Source organism: Pseudorasbora parva, chromosome 9 (assembly GCF_024679245.1).
Source record: "Pseudorasbora parva isolate DD20220531a chromosome 9, ASM2467924v1, whole genome shotgun sequence".
Lineage (NCBI taxonomy): Eukaryota > Metazoa > Chordata > Actinopteri > Cypriniformes > Gobionidae > Pseudorasbora > Pseudorasbora parva.
The window spans coordinates 40,642,728-40,660,484 of NC_090180.1; the positions used below are offsets into that span (position 1 = coordinate 40,642,728).

The following is a 17,757-nucleotide window of genomic DNA, read 5'->3' on the forward strand; positions in this document are numbered from 1 at the left end:
ACAGCTGATCTTAAAGGGATAGTTCACCCAACAATTTATATTCTGTCATCATCTACCCTCATTCTTTTCCAAATTATGAATTTCTTTGTTCTGCTAAACACAAAAGAAGATATTTTGAAGAAACTGGGTAACCAAATTGTTGTGGTGTGCCACTGATTTCCTTAGTAGGCTATGGAAAAAAATACTAATCGAAGTCAATGGTGCCCCAAAACTGTTTGCTTACAAACATTCTTCAAAATATATTTTTGTGTTCAGCAGAACAAATAAATTCATACAGGTTTGGAACAACTTGAGAATGAGTACGTTAGGCCTAAACAATGACAGAATTTTCATTTTTGGGTGAAGTATCCCTTTAAGGCTTAGGTTCCCATATCAACCACTGTTCACCCACCCCCGTGCGCGTGTAGCACCTGTCCAAAGAATCAGCATCAGATACGGCATTTATTATTTAAATTGCTCAAGATGATCCTACACCGTAGGCTTGAGAAACTAGACAGAGCACTCATTGTACCTTCCCAATAGTTATGTCATTCATTTAAGACAGCCAAACACAAGCAAGAGGAGTGGGCAAATTCCTGTATGACTTCTAAACCCATGGAACTAACATACAAAGTAAGTGCAATGTGATATTATCAGAGTAACATAGTGTTAACCTTCTAGTTATTTACTTATTTAAGCCAGCATAGATGATAAATAGTGGTAAAAATTCAGTCATTACGATTTCTTATATTATAATTACCAGATAAATAAATGAAAAACACAAATGAGCTTGCATTTGTAACCGTTTATTTTTGTGTATTTTTGTTGCTAAGAAATGAATAGAGATGCGCGTAACACGCGCTCGAGCGCACGGAGCAGGTTTGATGGAGCGTCAGCGGGAGACGCGGAGGATATGGACGAAGAAGATGACGCTCAAAACAGACCTTCATCGGTGCTGTGGGAAAAACACATTGAGCAGAGTATATTTATGGATATCAGTGATGATGACAGCCTGCATTTCAGCGACATGCAGGGCGCCTTCACTGTCCACCTCTCACAGAACACCGGTGCACCTGAGAGCCCGCAACTCACTGGTAAGAAATACTTAGATCTGTATGTAATCTTTACTGTATTTTTGTTTTTAACTACAATGGAACTACTATGTTTTTTTTTTTACATGGTGCAATGGCAATGCCACCTTTTTGTCACTGAATTTTACTTTAAAAGAGTTGAATCTTGTATAACTTAAAAAAAAAGTTTACAATTGCAAAACATATGTTGTCATAACTTATTATTCATATAATTGTACAGTGCATGACATGCAGAAATAGTTAAACGGGAATATTATTGTGAATTATTATTACAACCTTTTATTTTAATATAATACTCCAGACCAGTCTTCAAGGGGTACTTCAGCACTGGGAAGATGAATCTGTATTTAAACTGGGTCATTAAAGTAGCAGGAATGTGAAATTATTTTTGAATTTGGTGCTTTCTAGACTGAGAAAAGACAGAAAATTAATTTTTGTCTCATGGGGATGAAAGACAACAATTCCCAGAATGCTTCGCTGCCCTGTGAGGCTATTCCCTACTGTGACTAAGTTTGAGAACAGACACTACAATTAAACACTTAACGTTTCTGTTTAATATAATGAGCGAGTCAACGCGTGAGTGTCACAGCACTGAGCACTAACTGCAGGAGTGAGATTACATTTAACATCATGAGCTGATGAGCGATGAGAGCTGATCGCGACCACATTCGCGGCATACATTCACAACGCGTGTTCAGTCTGGCGCGTTTTCAATTCATGCCTTTGGAAGCTTAACTTTCATCGAAATTAATTTGAGAAGATAAAAGACTGCTCTCTGTCTCAGCATAGTTCAGTTTCCATGAATGCCTGAGGCTGCAGCTGCGAGCTGAGTGCGATCTCCCATCCCCCATACGCGGGTGTAAAATATGAGGAAATAGCTCCCTCTGCTGGCTGTAGTCTTTAGCCTTTGGCCAAACATTCCTCCTATGATGCAAATATCGTCAATTTGCATCATTGGAGGAATTTTTCCAGAAATCAAATGCATAAATCTCTTGTATTAGGGGGATATGGGGGGGGGGGGGGGGGGGTGCAATCATTTGAATATACTACAGGGTTTCTATTACAAAGCCATATGCTAATTTACTAATAGTAACCCTTTTAGTATCACATGACTCTTCAGAAATCATTCTAATAATCTGATTTGGTGCTCAAGAGTCAAGAAACATATATTATTATAACCAATGTTGAAAACATTTTTGCTGCTTAAACTCCCCGTAAAATCAAACTTGAAGTTTGATGTTATCCTAGTGCACTCCAAAGCATTGACAAAATTTGTATTTAGAAGATCAAAATAAGTGTTCAAAACATAAGGTGTGTTCGACATCGGCTGCGGCTGGATGCGTACGATCGGTGAGAGTAGCCGAGTGCAGGCGGGGAGGAGCTGCAAACGGAGACGTGAAGTCGGACACTTTCTGCTTACCATGGTGATGCTCGCGCTGCGTTTGCAAACTTTATCACAGCTAAAGTTAAATAAATGCAATATTTCGCAAATACACAGATGTTTCAAATTACATTTTCATTCAATACTTTATGTACTGCTTGATAAAGCGTCTATTTACACAAGATTAAAGTTCAACATATAAACCTACACTATCAATGAAGTGTTGTCAACGGTTTTTATCAGTTTTAGTTTGATAAACATGACAATATAACATCGCAACTACATGAAAAGAGGGTTTACTGTTATAAATAAATTATTTGTGAGCATTAGCGTAACATAAGGTTTTAGAATAAACACGAATCGCACGTGATCGCCGTCATGCGGTGAATCCGGCCAATCGTGGATCAGCTGTGTCGTCATCAGAGCTCGAGCAGCCTGCTGCAGCCACCATTGAGAATCTGCACCGGCTGCATCAGCTGGCTGCTCTCGAATCGCTCTCGCGGTACTTTGCTGACATACGTCACAGTCACATGCCGTCGGCGGTGTCTCAAGTCGGACAAAATTTCGAACCGGCGTGCACTGCTTCAAGTCAGCCGCCGATCGGTCTGCGCATCGCTAGGTGAAGTCGAACAAGCCTGTAGTCTCTCACTCTGTCAACACTTCAGAATTTCTGTCCAATCAAATTCTCTCTACAATCTAAAAATCCCCGCCCCCAAATAGACTCTGAAGCTGTAGTTAAAATCTGTCACTTATTCATGCATTTACTATTTTGTGAATGACACATCAATATTTCAACTGGATCGCCTATAGAGAGTTTTGCCATTTTACCAAGACATTAAAAATTGTAACCAACCCAGTCTTTTTATTTTGTGTACAGATAATGCAGAGCTGTCAGAGTCATGTGAGACTGAAGAGGGCTCATCAGAGAGTGTTGAATCAGTCAATAGTGAAGGCACAGCGCATTCAAACACCAGAAACAGGGAGGAAAACATTATCATGGCACCAATGCAGAAACTCAACACTGCAGTAAAGCCAATCACTGGAACACATGAGGAGGATGCTGTCGACACCAGTGATGAAGAACATGAAGAGCTCCCATATGATGGTACGCACACCAACAACAAAACAGAGACTTATTTAAAATCATCTTGTGAAATGGTTACTGTGAAGTCCAGTCAGGCTTTCACAAAACTTGATAAGTTTAGTAGGCAAATTGGTAATGCAAAAGAAACCGATTACTTGCCAGTCTAATCTTACTCATGCTCTTCTATTTAATCTTAAAGCAATAGGGGATGTGGCTCCTCCCTTAGCCACACCTATTCAACCTGCAGACCACATCACAGACTTCCTGCTCAGACACTTCTCCCAGGAGGAGCTGCTTAACTCAAGCAGGATCATTGAAGCAGAGACCCTACCTGAGATGTCTTTGATGGACAGCGTTGACGAAACCGTGCTGAGTAGAGCTTCTTGGGCTCCACTGGTTGGCACAGGAGAACGAGAGAAGATTCAAAAAGTGTTGGAGGAACCTGATCCCAGCACTTCTGGAAGCCATGGACTGGTTGAAATGAACATTCCAAATGATTCAAGCTCATCTGGAACGACTTGTATTATTGATCCCGTAACTGCTGAGGATGATCATATAGATCCTAAGCAGAACCACAGTTCAAACTCTCTAGATCTATCTAAAGCAGATGCAAAGAATCCTAAGGGCTCCTTCAGCCGAACCAGGTCCTACAGTGAGCTGAAATACGGGCAGGGAAAGGTGCATTACCCCCTACCTGACTTCTCTAAAGTGGCACCTAAAGTCAAAATACCTAAAGGTAATGGAAGCGTTAAACCCGTCAGCCAGTCACCAGCCATGGCCCGAGCCCAGTCATCCCCAGGCATTCTGGGTAAATTCACCTCCTCTTGTACAGCTACAGCAGATATCATCAGCAGGGTTTTAGAGGACTCCATGCTACCAGAGAAGCACAATGTGTTTACAGACAAGGAAGTAGCGCAACAGTTACAGGTGACTCTATATATTTTTTGGTTATAAATGAGAGGTATTTTCATGTAGCACAACACTAGGTGCACTGCTTGAATAAATAGAAGATCTTTCACATGATTTGAGTCAGGATTTATCAAGCAGCTTTGACCTTAAAGCACGGCAGTGTGACAGAAAGACAGTCTTACAAGAATGTGAGAAGTGTAAAGTAAACTGTTTAAATAGCAGTTTAACTTGCTATTATAAAAAGTAACTTGGCTATATTTACTTTACTTGTTACTTTAAAAAATAACTCAAGTTATGTAATCAAATTACTTTTTTTAATGTAACAAGTAAAGTAAATATATCCAAGTTACTTTTTCAAATAAGTAACACAAGTTACTTTTTCCCATTTATTTAACTCTGCAGTATAGGTGTTACATTTTTCCTTTAGTTTGAGGCTAAAGGCATTTCACTTTTGGTGTCAAAGGACAGAACAAGATAGTGCCTTGGTGTGGATGCTAAAATTATCATTTTTGGTGTGAAGTTGTGAATGGGCCTTTACTAAGGATTCTTGAAATCTGGTGATGTTGAAGTTGATATAACATGATGTAATGAAGTTGATGAAACATGAATTGCCTGATAAAATACAGTAACCATTATTAATAGCAGATGGAGTCAATGTTGAAATGCTTTAAGAATGCTTCACACTTGGCTCAATGCATTGAGAAACAATGAAATAAATGTGAAAGAGCCTTGAAGCGATAGATCACCAAAAAATGAAAATGTTCTCACCCTCATTGTGTTTTTGGTTCAATTAAAGTCATTGGGGTCTAATATAATTTTGAATCCCATTGACTTTCATTGCATCAACAAAAATGTATCAAAAGGTTCAAACTTAAAGTGTCCCTTTCATTTGTTTACAGGCTGAATATGACCGATTGCTTGCTAAGTACACAGAATGTGAAAACCTAATTGGTCAGGTGAGACTTTTATTAATATTGAATATCTTTAATGTATACATGTTTATATGTATATATTTATTCTGGTTTGCTGCCTTTTGTTTGAGATTATAAAATAACCATTATACACAACATGCCTTTATAAAACACTATATTATCAAAAGTATTGGGACACCCAAATCATTTCAGGTGTTCCAATAACTTCCATTGCCACAGGTATATAAAATCAAACACCTAGACATGCAGACGCTTCTACAAACATTTGTGAAAGAATGGGTCACTTTCAGGAGCTCAGTAAATTCAAGTGTGATACTGTGAGGTTGCCACCTGTGCCATAAGTCCATTTGTGAAATTTCCTCATTACTAAATATTCCACAGTAAACTGTTAGTGGTATTATAGCAAAGTGGAAGCAATTGGGAACAAGAGCAACCCAGCCACAACATGCTGGGCCAATTAAAATTTAAGAGCGGGGGTCAGCGCATGCTGAGGCACACAGTGCAGAAGTCGCCAACTTTCTGAAGAGTCAATAGCTACAGACCTCAAAACTGTGTGTGGCCTTCAGATTAGCTCAAGAACAGGGCTTAGAAAGCTTCATGGAATGGGTTTCCATAGCCGAGCAGCTGCATCCAAGCCTTACATCACCAAGTACAATGCAAAGTGTCGGATGCAGTGGTGTAAAGCTTGTCGCCACTGGACTCTAGAGCAGTAGAGACGTGTTCTCTGGAGTGATGGCTCATGCTTCTCTGTCTGGCAGTCCGATGGATGAGTCTGGGTTTTGTGGTTGACAGGAAAACGGTACTTGCCTGACTGAATTGTGCCAAGTGTTACGTTTAGTGGAGGGGGGATTATGGAGTGGGTTTTTTTTTCTGGGTTTTGGTTTGCCCCTTTAGTTCTAGTGAAAGGAACTCTTAATGCTTCACCATACCAATACATTTTGGACAATTTTATGCTCCCAGCTTTATGGGAATAGTTTGTGGATGGCCCCTTCCTGTTCCAACATGACGGTGCACCAGTGCACAAAGCAAGGTCCATAAAGACATGGGTGAGGGAGTTTGGTTTGGAGGAGCTTGTCTGGCCTGCCCAGAGTCCTGACATCAACCCAACAGAACACATTTGGGATGAATTATAGCGGAGATTGTGAGCCGGGCCTTCTTGACCAACATCAGTGCCTCACAAATGCGCTTCTAGAAGAATGGTCAAAAAAATCCCATAAACACACTCCTAAACCTTGTGAAAAGCCTTTCCAGATTAGTTGAAGCTGTTATAGCGGCAAATGGTGGGCCAGTTATGGATTAAGAATAGGATGTCATTAAAGTTCATGTGCATGTAAAAAAGACATCCCAAAATGTTTGGCAATATAGTGTATCTATACTCTCACGTGGTATACAGATATGATCCATATTTCAACATATTTTAATCTGAATTGCAGTCTAATTTGAGTAGGTTAAATTGTTGCTTTCTTTAAAGCAGCAGATTCATGCTTCCAGTGAGCCATCTGTGTCCATCGATTGGAACGATGCAACTAGCAACAATGACAACACCATACTGACAGCAAATAACCCACAAGCACCAGCCGCAGGCAAGAAGCCATTGTATTTCTTTCTCCAGCTGAATACTGTAGTACAGTGTAACCCTGGCAGCAGAGAAACCTTGCCAGGGAAATTTGAGCTGGTTTCTTTAGCATTAAATAGACCTTCTAAGAGAGTGAAATAATAAACATTGTTAAGAGATCATCGGTTATTAGGTGGTTTATACTTAAGTCCAAAATGATAAAAAAGTGCTTTAAGGTAAAAGATGCATGACTTTAATTCAGAATATTTTACACTTACATTTATGTAAACACATAAAGGATGCGTTTGTGTCCTGTGTCCTCACGTCTCGAGTACATGTTAGCAGGTCCAAGTGAGAAGCAGTTTAGTCTGCACAACTCTCTACCTGTGCAGACTGAATCACAGAGCCCGACAGATGGAGAGAGACTGACCTCTGAGCTCAGAGACATCATCAGAACATTTATGCAGAAGGTATGGACAAAAAAGTTAACAAGACCTGTCTTTATAGATTTGCCCTGTGTCTTATGTTGTGTTTTAGCTGTCTTTAACATGCATTTAGCTTTTACACTTTATTCTTTTCCAGGTGGATGAATTCAAAACATGCGTCACCACCATGTCAATGAACGTGGAAGAGCAACAGATGGTAACTGTGCATACTTAATCATGAATTGTACAAACCTTTTTTTATTATACATTCTTTAATCATACGATCAAAATTCAATCAAGCAGCTGTAGTTTAATAGCCCCCGAAATGGGAAAAAGTAAGCATTTTATCCCGTTTGGTGAATATCTCCGCAGGTGCTGAAGAGCATGATGGAGGCCCAGGATCAGCTGGAGAGGAACTACCTCACAAAGAGGGAGGAGCATCGTGCTTTAGAGATGCAGAACTACAGGGGTCTAACAAGAAACACAGGAGAGTTTGACCCTGACAGGTAGATATCTCATCATGTCAGATTGTATTTTAGTACTAACACAGCATTATAAAAAAAAACTAGAAACCTCACAAAACTAGAGTACCCTGTATAATCAAGAAGGCTGTTTAAATGATAAGCACGTGAGGGTAAATTCTATTACATTAAGTCATGGATATTTTACAGAGCTCAACACACTGTAACCGAAGAAAAACACATGCAAATAGAAAAAAAGGCAGCAAATCTTCATCAGATTGAAAACACGTGTGCTGCAAATACTCACAACTCAACCACTTACAGAAACACTGCAAATACTCACATCTCACCCAAAATACAGGAACACGCTGCAAACACTTACAAAACGCATACAATCAGTTAAAATAATTTTTTGTCAAAAACTGACAAGTAGATATTGAACAATAAGCATGTCTCAGCCAAGTTTCTCACTTGTTGGGGTCCCCTTGAAGCATTTCCATTGTAGTTGTGTGAGTATTTTGAGCATGTGTCTGTATTTGGTTGCATTGTGAGTATTTTCAGCACGTGTTGTCAAATTGATGATGTTTTATTAATTTTCTGGAGTTTTTTCTATTTGCAAGTGTTTTCTTCAGTTGCAGTGCGTTGATTCACCCTATTTTTTAAATGCATATATTTCATCATAACTTTAAAGCATAATGGATATATTTTGCTTTTGTAAATATAGTTTGGAAATCACTACATTTTGGAGCACTGGCTACCTGGAGCAATGGCTACCTGCTACCTGTAAAAATCTGTAAAACTAAAATTCATACTGCACATAGGCACAAATTATATTTGTTTATAGAACTAATTTCAGTCATATACTGTCTGCATATGCCATTAAATCAAAAAGTTTCAAAAACCTTCAGAAATAAAATCTTTTAAGGGTGTCCAAACATTTGACATGTAGTGCAATTGTAATTAGACAGATTTCTGTCAAAATCTGTCAAAACAGGGAAATTAAGCTGTCATGGGTCACAGCGTCAACCTGCAAGTGTTGTGTATTCACGTTTGTTTTCAAGGGAGGTCGAGGGGCAGATTTTCAGGATAGGCATGCACCTGGAGGACATAAAAGAGCAGATCGACAGAAACGTCTGCCATGTTTTCTACCCTCCTTCATCATCCTCCACTCCCTCTCCTCCTCCTTGTGAAAGTATCCCTCTCTCATCATCCCATCATCCATCACTGCATGAGGTAACACACAGTGATCTACATGTTAGGTGACATTTGGAAGAAAAATAAATATAATGATTGGCATTAGACAGTACTTTAGTGTGACCACATTATTACCCTTCACTTTTCCTTCCTTCATTCATACACGTCAAAGTTAGCTTATGCAATTTCTGCTTAAACAACTACTGTTAAGAGTCAGCAATTATTAATGCTCATGAGGACACGCACAGCGAAGCTGATATTGTTGTGTGCCTCATATCCGTTTGCATGTCTTGTTTTGCTATGTAACATGAGAACTGAATGACTGGGCTGCGGTAGGTTTTGGGGATTCTGGACCCGATTTAACAGCATGTCATGTTACAGGAGTCTGTCTGCAGCATCTCCTCTGTCAGACACAACATGGAGGACGATGAAGAAGAAGCCAATGAAGATCACAGAACTGATGAGCCCTTTCTCAGCAGCACAGAAAACAGCTTCTATCTACAGTACAGCCACATTTTCTTCTTTATCTGTTTTTGCCTACACAACACTCCCACCACTTCACCAATTAGCATTAAGCTTTGTATCAGTAGAAACCCAGTAGTATATTCGAATGACCGTGCTTCCCTCCCACATGTCCCCTGAGACGAGATATTTCTGTATATTTTGTCTGGAAAAAAAACCTCTTGCAAAAATTGTCATTTAGCGCCATTAGAGGGTTTTTTTGGCCAGAGGCTAGAGACTACAGCCAGTAGCAGGAGCTAGTTCCGCGTTCACAGTATTTACACGTTTTCAACCTGTCCGTTAAAGGAACACGGCCGCTCTGGCATTCATAACGGAACGGTGCGGAGCAAAGTGAGTGTTTTCAATTCATTTCTATGAAAGTTAAGCTTCCAAGAACTGAAAACGCGGCAGACTGGACACACACCGTGAATCACGGCCATGAATGAATGCCTGTGTTATTCTTATTGAAAAACACTACAACAAAAGTGTTTTTCTGTATTGAGCAGACACATTCAGTTTTTAATTGTAGCGTCTGTTCTATAACTGAACTTAATTATTTTATTACTACAAAAATGAAAATGGTGGTGGCTGTGCCGCAGTGGTCAAGTGATGTAATCGATCAGCATGGCTTGGCAGTGGCCTTGTAGGGCAGCGAAGCAAGTGCATTCGGGGAGTTTTTGTCTTTCATCCACATGAGCCACAAATACATTTTCTGGCTTTTCCCAGTCTAGGAGGTGCCAACTTTAAAGATAATTTCACATTTCTACTACATAAATGACCACATACTGTAGTTACTAACAGCTAGCACCAGAGAAAACCCTCTTTTTACTAAAGACACAGGGTTATTTTTGCGGCTGACATTATTTCATATGCATTTGTAGGAGTTTCCCTTTCAGGTGCAAAATTAATGGGAAGAGAGTATTTAAATGAATCATGAAAGATGATTTACTAAGGTTTCCGCTCGTCAATTTACTGGTGTTTGCACCATTATTTAACTAACTGAAAAAGTATGTCTTAAACCAGACACGAACGGGTAGATTACGCTGTTCACTGTGGAAATGATCCGGCTGCGTCTGTGTTCATTAATTTGCATGTCATAAGTAGATCACAAAATTTCCACTCCCATCCGCACTTTTTTTGGAATTGTGCTCTCATGCTAATTTGCCCCGTTTAGTAAATCTGGCCTTAAGGCATGTGACTGTATCTAATTTTCATGTCATGGTAATTGCTGACGCTTTTATTCAATTTAAAGAAGTGCTCAACTCTAAATAATGTTTAATAAGATTTCTTATTTTTTAATAAGATTTCTTCTCTTCTCAACCCTCAACATTTAAATCCAACAGTCCAAAAAATATACAATAAAAAACAGAAACAGATTAAAGTTAAAAGAACAATTAATCAAAACGTTGCAACATCATCAATCAATATCTAGATATCTTCTGTGGCATGTTTTAGTCCAGATTAAAATGTAAACATGTTTAGGTATAACCAAATGTTAATTATATAACTAAATAAATAGCATATTAAGTCTTTATGTAAATTTAAGTATTTATGTAAAAATAAAGTATAATTTTGTGCTGTTATAAACACCATAGCGAATACAAAATTCTGAATGGCTGTTTGAAACATTTAAGTATTAAGTTTGACTTTTTCTTTTCCAAATTATTTAAAGTATTTTAAAGTACTCATAATGCTGTTCATTACCACAAGTCCATGATATATATACCGGCACATGTTCAGCTATAAAGAAAAACAAAAGTAAACAAACTGAAAAAGGCTAGTGGAATGTATCAAAAAGGTTGCAGGTTCAAATTCCACAATCATTAAGTTATTAACATTACACATTAAACAAAACACTTAATCCCAGATTGCTTGAAGATGTTCCTGTTCACATTATGCTATACGCAAACAAATTCAGCTGTAGAGTGAAAAAGATTGAATTTGATTCTAATGGATCATTTTAATTAGAACTGTTGTGATCCAGTCCCTTGTTTAACTCTTCTCTGAAGGATCACTGGTGTGTGTTGTAAGAGGAGCTAGCGTATAGTGATATTTAGCGCAGCACACTCGAGGCGGATCGAGTTACAGGTCGAGAGGCGGGACAGGGGAATATCAGTTTCATTATGGAAACACTTAGTTCCCTCTGTCAGTTTTTCTGAATCTTCCTCTGAGGTATTCTACCTTCTCCAGTGAAACGCCTGGCACTGCCGATGAGGAAGAGGACGACAGACTGACAACAAGAGAGGAAGACAACATCCTGGCACAACTGTCCACCTCAACTTCATTAAAGCAACTGACACACGATAGGTCAGTATTTACTGACAGATTTGTATTGTTTTGGCAGTGCATGGTCTGCAATCTGGTGCATGGTATGTTGTATTTTAGTAGTATTTTAAGTTAAAATTTAACATGAATCTATGGTAAATCAAAGGTGCATGATTCAGGGTTATGATGGGCGAAATAAAAATAGAGAATTTAAAATTTAAATCTAATTCATAAAATTGAATGATGCAATAGTATCAGAATTCTACTGAAATAACCCATGATTAAAAATAGCTTTCAGATACAGGAACTTTATACAGCTTTTGAGGAAACTTTCTTGTGTTATGATATGAGATATATCCAGTAATTTATGTTGCATGCTTATGGATTTATTATTGCTTTATTGCATTACACTAACAAAAAGAAAGTACCAAAAAGTTCTAAACAAGGCAATGCTAATACTATGGTATTTTTGAAGTAGTGTGTGTAATTCATGATTGTACCATGGTGCTCCGAATACTTTTTGTAAGGGTAATGTGAGTTCTTGGTTGTATTAACACAATGATGCAAACATTATCAGAGTATTAAAATCTAAAATTTCTGCAAATTTAAAAAAAAAAATGTTTTTGATGGCTGATGTATTAGTCATTCCTCTCTCAGGTACGAAGAGAAAATCAGACCCAGTGAAACCTCCTTCCCTTCTGTAGCATCGTCTGCTGTGAACTCTCCTCAGCCAACCACAGACAAAACACAGGTAACAAACACACACACTGCAGGAGGACAATGCAGAGAGAAAGAGATTAGGTTTGTCTGTGACAAAAACAAATCTATTTTACATGGACAAGATAGTATTCTACAAGAATGTTAACGTTGCTAATAGTACAAATCGTACTATATTTTTAAAAGAAAAAATAATCACACTCACTCATGAATTGATACACTGTCAGAATTTTAAGGGTACTTCAGCTTGTCACTGGGACATCACCCTTAAAAGAACAACTGTATACCTTATCTACCCCAAAAATGGCACATTAGTACCTTAAAGTAGGTACTAATACCGTACTATCCTTTTAGGTACAAAGTTATCCTTGCCAAAGTGACAAGCTGTTGTACCCCTAAATGTAAACTTTTAATGTCTGTGTAAACATTACATTTTATGAGATAAACTGTGTAAATGTCATTTTTTTGTATTATAGATACAGTACAAAAAATCAATCCCTAAAATTTCGCTAGAGATACTATGATTTTTTTTGTTCGTTAGAAGTGTAATTGCTTCAAAGTATTTGTTGTGTGTTAATTGCAGTAGGTTTGGGCTGTTCCTGCAAAGGACAAACTGACAGAGAGAGTGTTTTTGTTCTTCTAGAGATTTTTAAGTCCTGAAGCTGACAGTGGCTTTGGCAGTTTTGACCTGAGCCGTCCAAACACAGGACTGTCCCAAATATCTCCTAGTGCTGTGAGGTGAACCCCCCCCCCCCCCCTCTCTCTCTCTCACATACACACACACTTGTTGATACATTAATGCATTTAACAGAAGCTTTTATACAAAGAGACTTACAAAAGAGGAGCAAAAGCAACTTGTCTAAGACTCAACAATATTCATAATAGAAAATGGCAGGTTTATTAGATAATAGCTGTGTATATTTGAAATATACAGAACTGAAATGCCAAAATGTGATTTTGTTTACAGGTTATAAACAGTATATTTTGCTCTGTAGCTGAACTGACATTTGAAATATCTGTTGTGCTCTTTAGATCTGTGCTCTCTGATGATGTCATTAGCACGGCGAGTATAAGCGGTTCGGACAGTAAAGCCTCCCACACCAATGTACGGACAACTATATCAATGGCACCAAGACCTGTGCAGCCCACAGTGAATCACCTGGAATATGAACAGCTGGTTCCACCAGGCATGGAAACAGCAGGAAGTATTACCCAGAATGCACCCATTAGAGCTCCAAAAGAGGATGTTGCATCAGTAGGTGGCACCACACATAACCAAATTACGGAAGGAAGAAAAGACTTTCAACTTGGAAAGAGCCATTCTGCAAATGAGATGCACTCAGCATCACACTGTTCATGCCATAAGTAAGTATTAAAGGAAGTAGTTTATACTAGTAGTTTATACCTGCATTTTTTGTAACCATCATATTTCTGTTGTGCTCTTCACAGCAGTGAGGTTATCCTCGCACTGCAGTATGAGGTGTCTCGCCTCAAGAGGGCGCTAGAGGAGAGCCTTGGTCACTTACCTCATGAGAGCAAGAGGACTGATTATCTGAATGGCAGGTGTCCATTGGAGAGGAAGCACAAGGGACAGACCCGTGGCCAGAACAGAGCCGCCTCCTGCAGGTACTCCAAGTTGGGGTTGAAGAATGGCTATCATCCAATAGTGTCCAAGGAAACTACATTCACTCCTAAAAATAAAGATTCCAAAAAAGATTTTTGTTGCATTAATGCCATAAGAACCGTTTAGGTTCCCCCAAATAACCTTTCAGTGAACAGTTCCAAAAATAATCATTTATCTATTTTCATATTACATTTTAATAAACACTTTAGTGCAATGGAAAGATTCCATGGATGTTAAAGGTTCTGTAGAAGCGTGTTGGTTCTTTGAAGTTTGTAAAACTAATGTGCATTCTGATTACATCATCAGACGTGCAAAGACAGACTCAAACCCTCAGAAGATAGAGGACTGGATCTCTTCTGATATGGAGCTCAGCAAGAGTAAGGGTGACATCACAATTTGGTTCACGCTTGTTTCTTTAGATATGCATTTGAGATAAATGTGGTTTAATGCGCTAAATATTAATGATGTGTTTAGTCTATATAGTTAAAGTGAAGTTACACTGAAGATAAATTGAAGTAAGGGTGTATTGTTACAGACGGTGACGATTCGGATCACACTATGAGTTTTCAGAGAGACTTCAGTCAATCTTACGAACAAATGCGCTCTCGCTTTGCTCTCGCTGAGAAGAGGTCACATGACTCCAAAACCTCATCCAGGGGTAAGATACCTTTCAGTAAATAGCATTTTTGCTACAGTCCAGCATGTAGTAAGATAAAAGTACTCAAATGTTCTTCTTGCGATGGTCACAGCCTCAGTGGAGAGCTTTCCTTTGGACACATCTCAGTTCAGCCAGTCAGGAAGCCATCGGAGAGCAAGCGTTGGGCCAACGATCCACAGCATCAACACTGAGCCAACCAACAAAAGTGCCAGCTACAGACCTGCAAGTGAGGAGTCACTTTAATACCCATATATACATTTATATTAATTTTAATGACCCTATAAATTCAATTAAACCATTAAAATGTAAGGAACATATTATATTAAAAAATATATTAATTTGAGGAAAGAACAGAACATCAAAAATTATAGTTTTTCTGATGTTATTTCCATCAAGAGGTGCATACATTTTTGGTCAAGATTTTGTATTGACACTGCAAGAGTCCAGCACTCTGTAAAGTCTACTCCAGCACATCCTAAAAATGAATTCCAAATGAATTTAAGGTCTGGACTCGATTCATGTGTGAAAATGATTCTTCATGCTCCCTCCCAACCATTCTTTTACAATTTGACAATTTTGACAAATACAATTTTGACATTGTCATCCTAGAATATGGCCATGATGTGTCTTCCTACATGGTTGTTTAAGAAAGGAAAAGTTACACACTCCATCAATTAGGGTAAAAAGAACTGTTCCCAAATATATAACATGCTATAAACAAAAACAAATTAAAAAAATCACTGCAATAATGACCCAATCATAGACTCTTAATCATTTGCCTATTTAAATCCAAGCAACTTTTTTGGGCCGGGCAGTGTACATTTATTCTGTATGTCATGGAAAGTGTGTACTTATAGTGGTATGAAGTGAAGAAATAGTGTCATTTGTTGTTTCAGTGGGACACTTGAGGAATATCTTCTTAAATAGCACACATCCTGCCCCTTCTATTCCTGCTTATCCATCCCATAAGCCTCTTCTGCAGGTCAACTATGGCTCCTCCTGTAGTCTACCCGCCGGGTAAGCAAATAATCAGTTAAAATGCAATCTATTAAATATGCAGCCCAAAATGGGTCCTAACATGTCAAACACATCATATTATCAAACCACAAATACAGTTTGATCTGACAAGGATAATAGATTATAAACTGTACACATTAACGGACACTGAGTCACTAAGTGACATACTGTGTGACACATATTGAAAACTGAACAGCATTTGACCTTATGGTGGCTGTTTTCCCAGATTCAAAGTGGGAGATCAAGCATCTGAACCAGTGTCCAGTAAGAGGCGCTCTACTCAATCTGACTCAGCACTGCTTCCCAGCAACGTCTTCTTTCAACGGACCTCACCTCGGACCAGTGGAAGACGACACCACAGCAGCAGAGTCAGTTTAAACTGTCCTACACCTACCACCCATTTAATAATGCTAACATTTTAGATTCAAAGGAAAAAATGTTAACTTCATAATGTTGACTACTTAGATAATCCCAACATATTAACATGTAACACAATTCAAAAGTTGGGGTCAGCAAGATTTTCTTTTTTTTAAAGAAATAATGTTATTTGGTAAGGATGCATTAAATGAATCAAGTGATAGTAAAGACTTACATTGTAAAAAAAAAAAAAATGTTGCTTGAGCACCAAATCAGCATATTAGAATGATCATGTGGCACTGAAGACTGTAATAATCGTTAAAAATAATGAATTATTTTTTAACATTTACTTAACATTTATACTATATATTATTAACAAAGAAAACTTTTTTTAAATTGTAATATTATAATCATAATATTACAGTTTTACTGTATTATAAAAAAAACTTCTTTGAAAGTCTTATAAAAGTCTTCTTTCAAAAACATTACAAAATCTTACTGACCCCAAACATTTGAAGAGTAGTGTATTATATATTAACATACAATTTGTGTTTCATGCTTATCAGGAGGAATCAATACATAAGACGCTGGACAAGGCCTTGCAGGCAGCTTTTCTAATGAAGCAGACCACGGACAGGATGGCGAACGCTCTCTCGGCTGACCTGGCCAAGGCTCGGCTCCAGAGGAAGTTACAGGGCCTACATTCTCTCAGCAGCAGAGAGGGCAGTTAGCTCTTTCCAGACAACAACAGTTGAATCCTTTCATACATCTGCTTTTACACACCTGTTTAATAATGTCTGGGGTTCTTGCATTATCATAAAAAAATAAAAAATTAAATTGCTGACCTGAAAGTTTGTATTTTTCCATTTGTAATAATGATCAATAGGGGGCAGAATACAGCCTCTTAAGATAGCCAATAATGTACAGTAAGTGTGATGCTACTATAACAGCACAATAGCATAAAACACCTAAAAACTACCGATTTCCGTCATCAAATACCATCATGTCATTAGGGAGAAGTTTTATTGAAACTAGGGCTTTTTAGTGTTAAATTCCCACAAATGCCCCTCAGTTTCAGACGACAATACATTTTTTTGCCATATCACCCCACTGGCTATCACAAGCTCGAAAAACGACACCAGTCTAGTTTCTGCCAGTATCTTGTGTGTGTGGTTGGTAAGCCTCTGGCCATTGTTGTTTGTGTAAAGCAGCTTGTGCTCTCATATTGGTGTAGAATAATCTGTTGAAAACAACTATCGGTCACTATGACATTTAGAACCAGAGTGTAATGCAAAGTCTAAAAAAGAAGAAAATAGGGGAGACTGGGGTAACATATTTGCATTTTTTTAGACTTCATATATATTATCTTATATCTTCTTTTTCTTTCGGCTCTTCCCTTCAAGGGTCGCCACAGCGAATCATCTGCCTCCATCTAGTCCTATCCTCTGTATCCTCTTCTCTCAGACCGACTACCTTCATGTCCTCCTACACTACATCCATAAACCTCCTCTTTGGTCTTCCTCTTGACCTCCTGCCTGGCAGCTCTAACCTTTTACCTATATATTCACTGTCCCTCCTCTGAACATCTCCAAACCATCTCAACCTGG

At 38.4% G+C, this 17,757-nt stretch overlaps 1 protein-coding gene across 1 annotated transcript; it reads left to right on the plus strand.

The window, feature by feature from the left end:
• Positions 1-530: 530 nt before the first annotated feature.
• LOC137089732 (microtubule organization protein AKNA-like) lies at positions 531-16,946 on the plus strand. Its single transcript, XM_067453300.1, has 22 exons — positions 531-612; positions 813-1,073; positions 3,329-3,556; positions 3,735-4,462; positions 5,344-5,400; positions 6,851-6,959; positions 7,277-7,401; positions 7,514-7,573; positions 7,729-7,862; positions 8,879-9,050; positions 9,393-9,514; positions 11,703-11,819; positions 12,435-12,528; positions 13,138-13,232; positions 13,527-13,859; positions 13,944-14,120; positions 14,425-14,501; positions 14,654-14,776; positions 14,868-15,002; positions 15,673-15,793; positions 16,020-16,161; positions 16,717-16,946. The coding sequence occupies exons 2-22, from the start codon at positions 815-817 to the stop codon at positions 16,879-16,881; spliced, it is 3,573 nt and encodes a 1,190-aa protein (XP_067309401.1). The 5' UTR covers positions 531-612; positions 813-814; the 3' UTR covers positions 16,882-16,946.
• The last annotated feature ends 811 nt before the right edge of the window (positions 16,947-17,757 follow it).

Bases quoted from the DNA above. Each gene is read 5' to 3' on its own strand.
- LOC137089732 (XM_067453300.1), top strand. From the start codon at position 815: ATGAATAGAGATGCGCGTAACACGCGCTCGAGCGCACGGAGCAGGTTT. The intron at 6,960-7,276 runs GCAAGAAGCCAT...ACATGTTAGCAG, and splicing joins CCCACAAGCACCAGCCGCAG to GTCCAAGTGAGAAGCAGTTT. The intron at 11,820-12,434 runs GTCAGTATTTAC...TTCCTCTCTCAG, and splicing joins AAGCAACTGACACACGATAG to GTACGAAGAGAAAATCAGAC.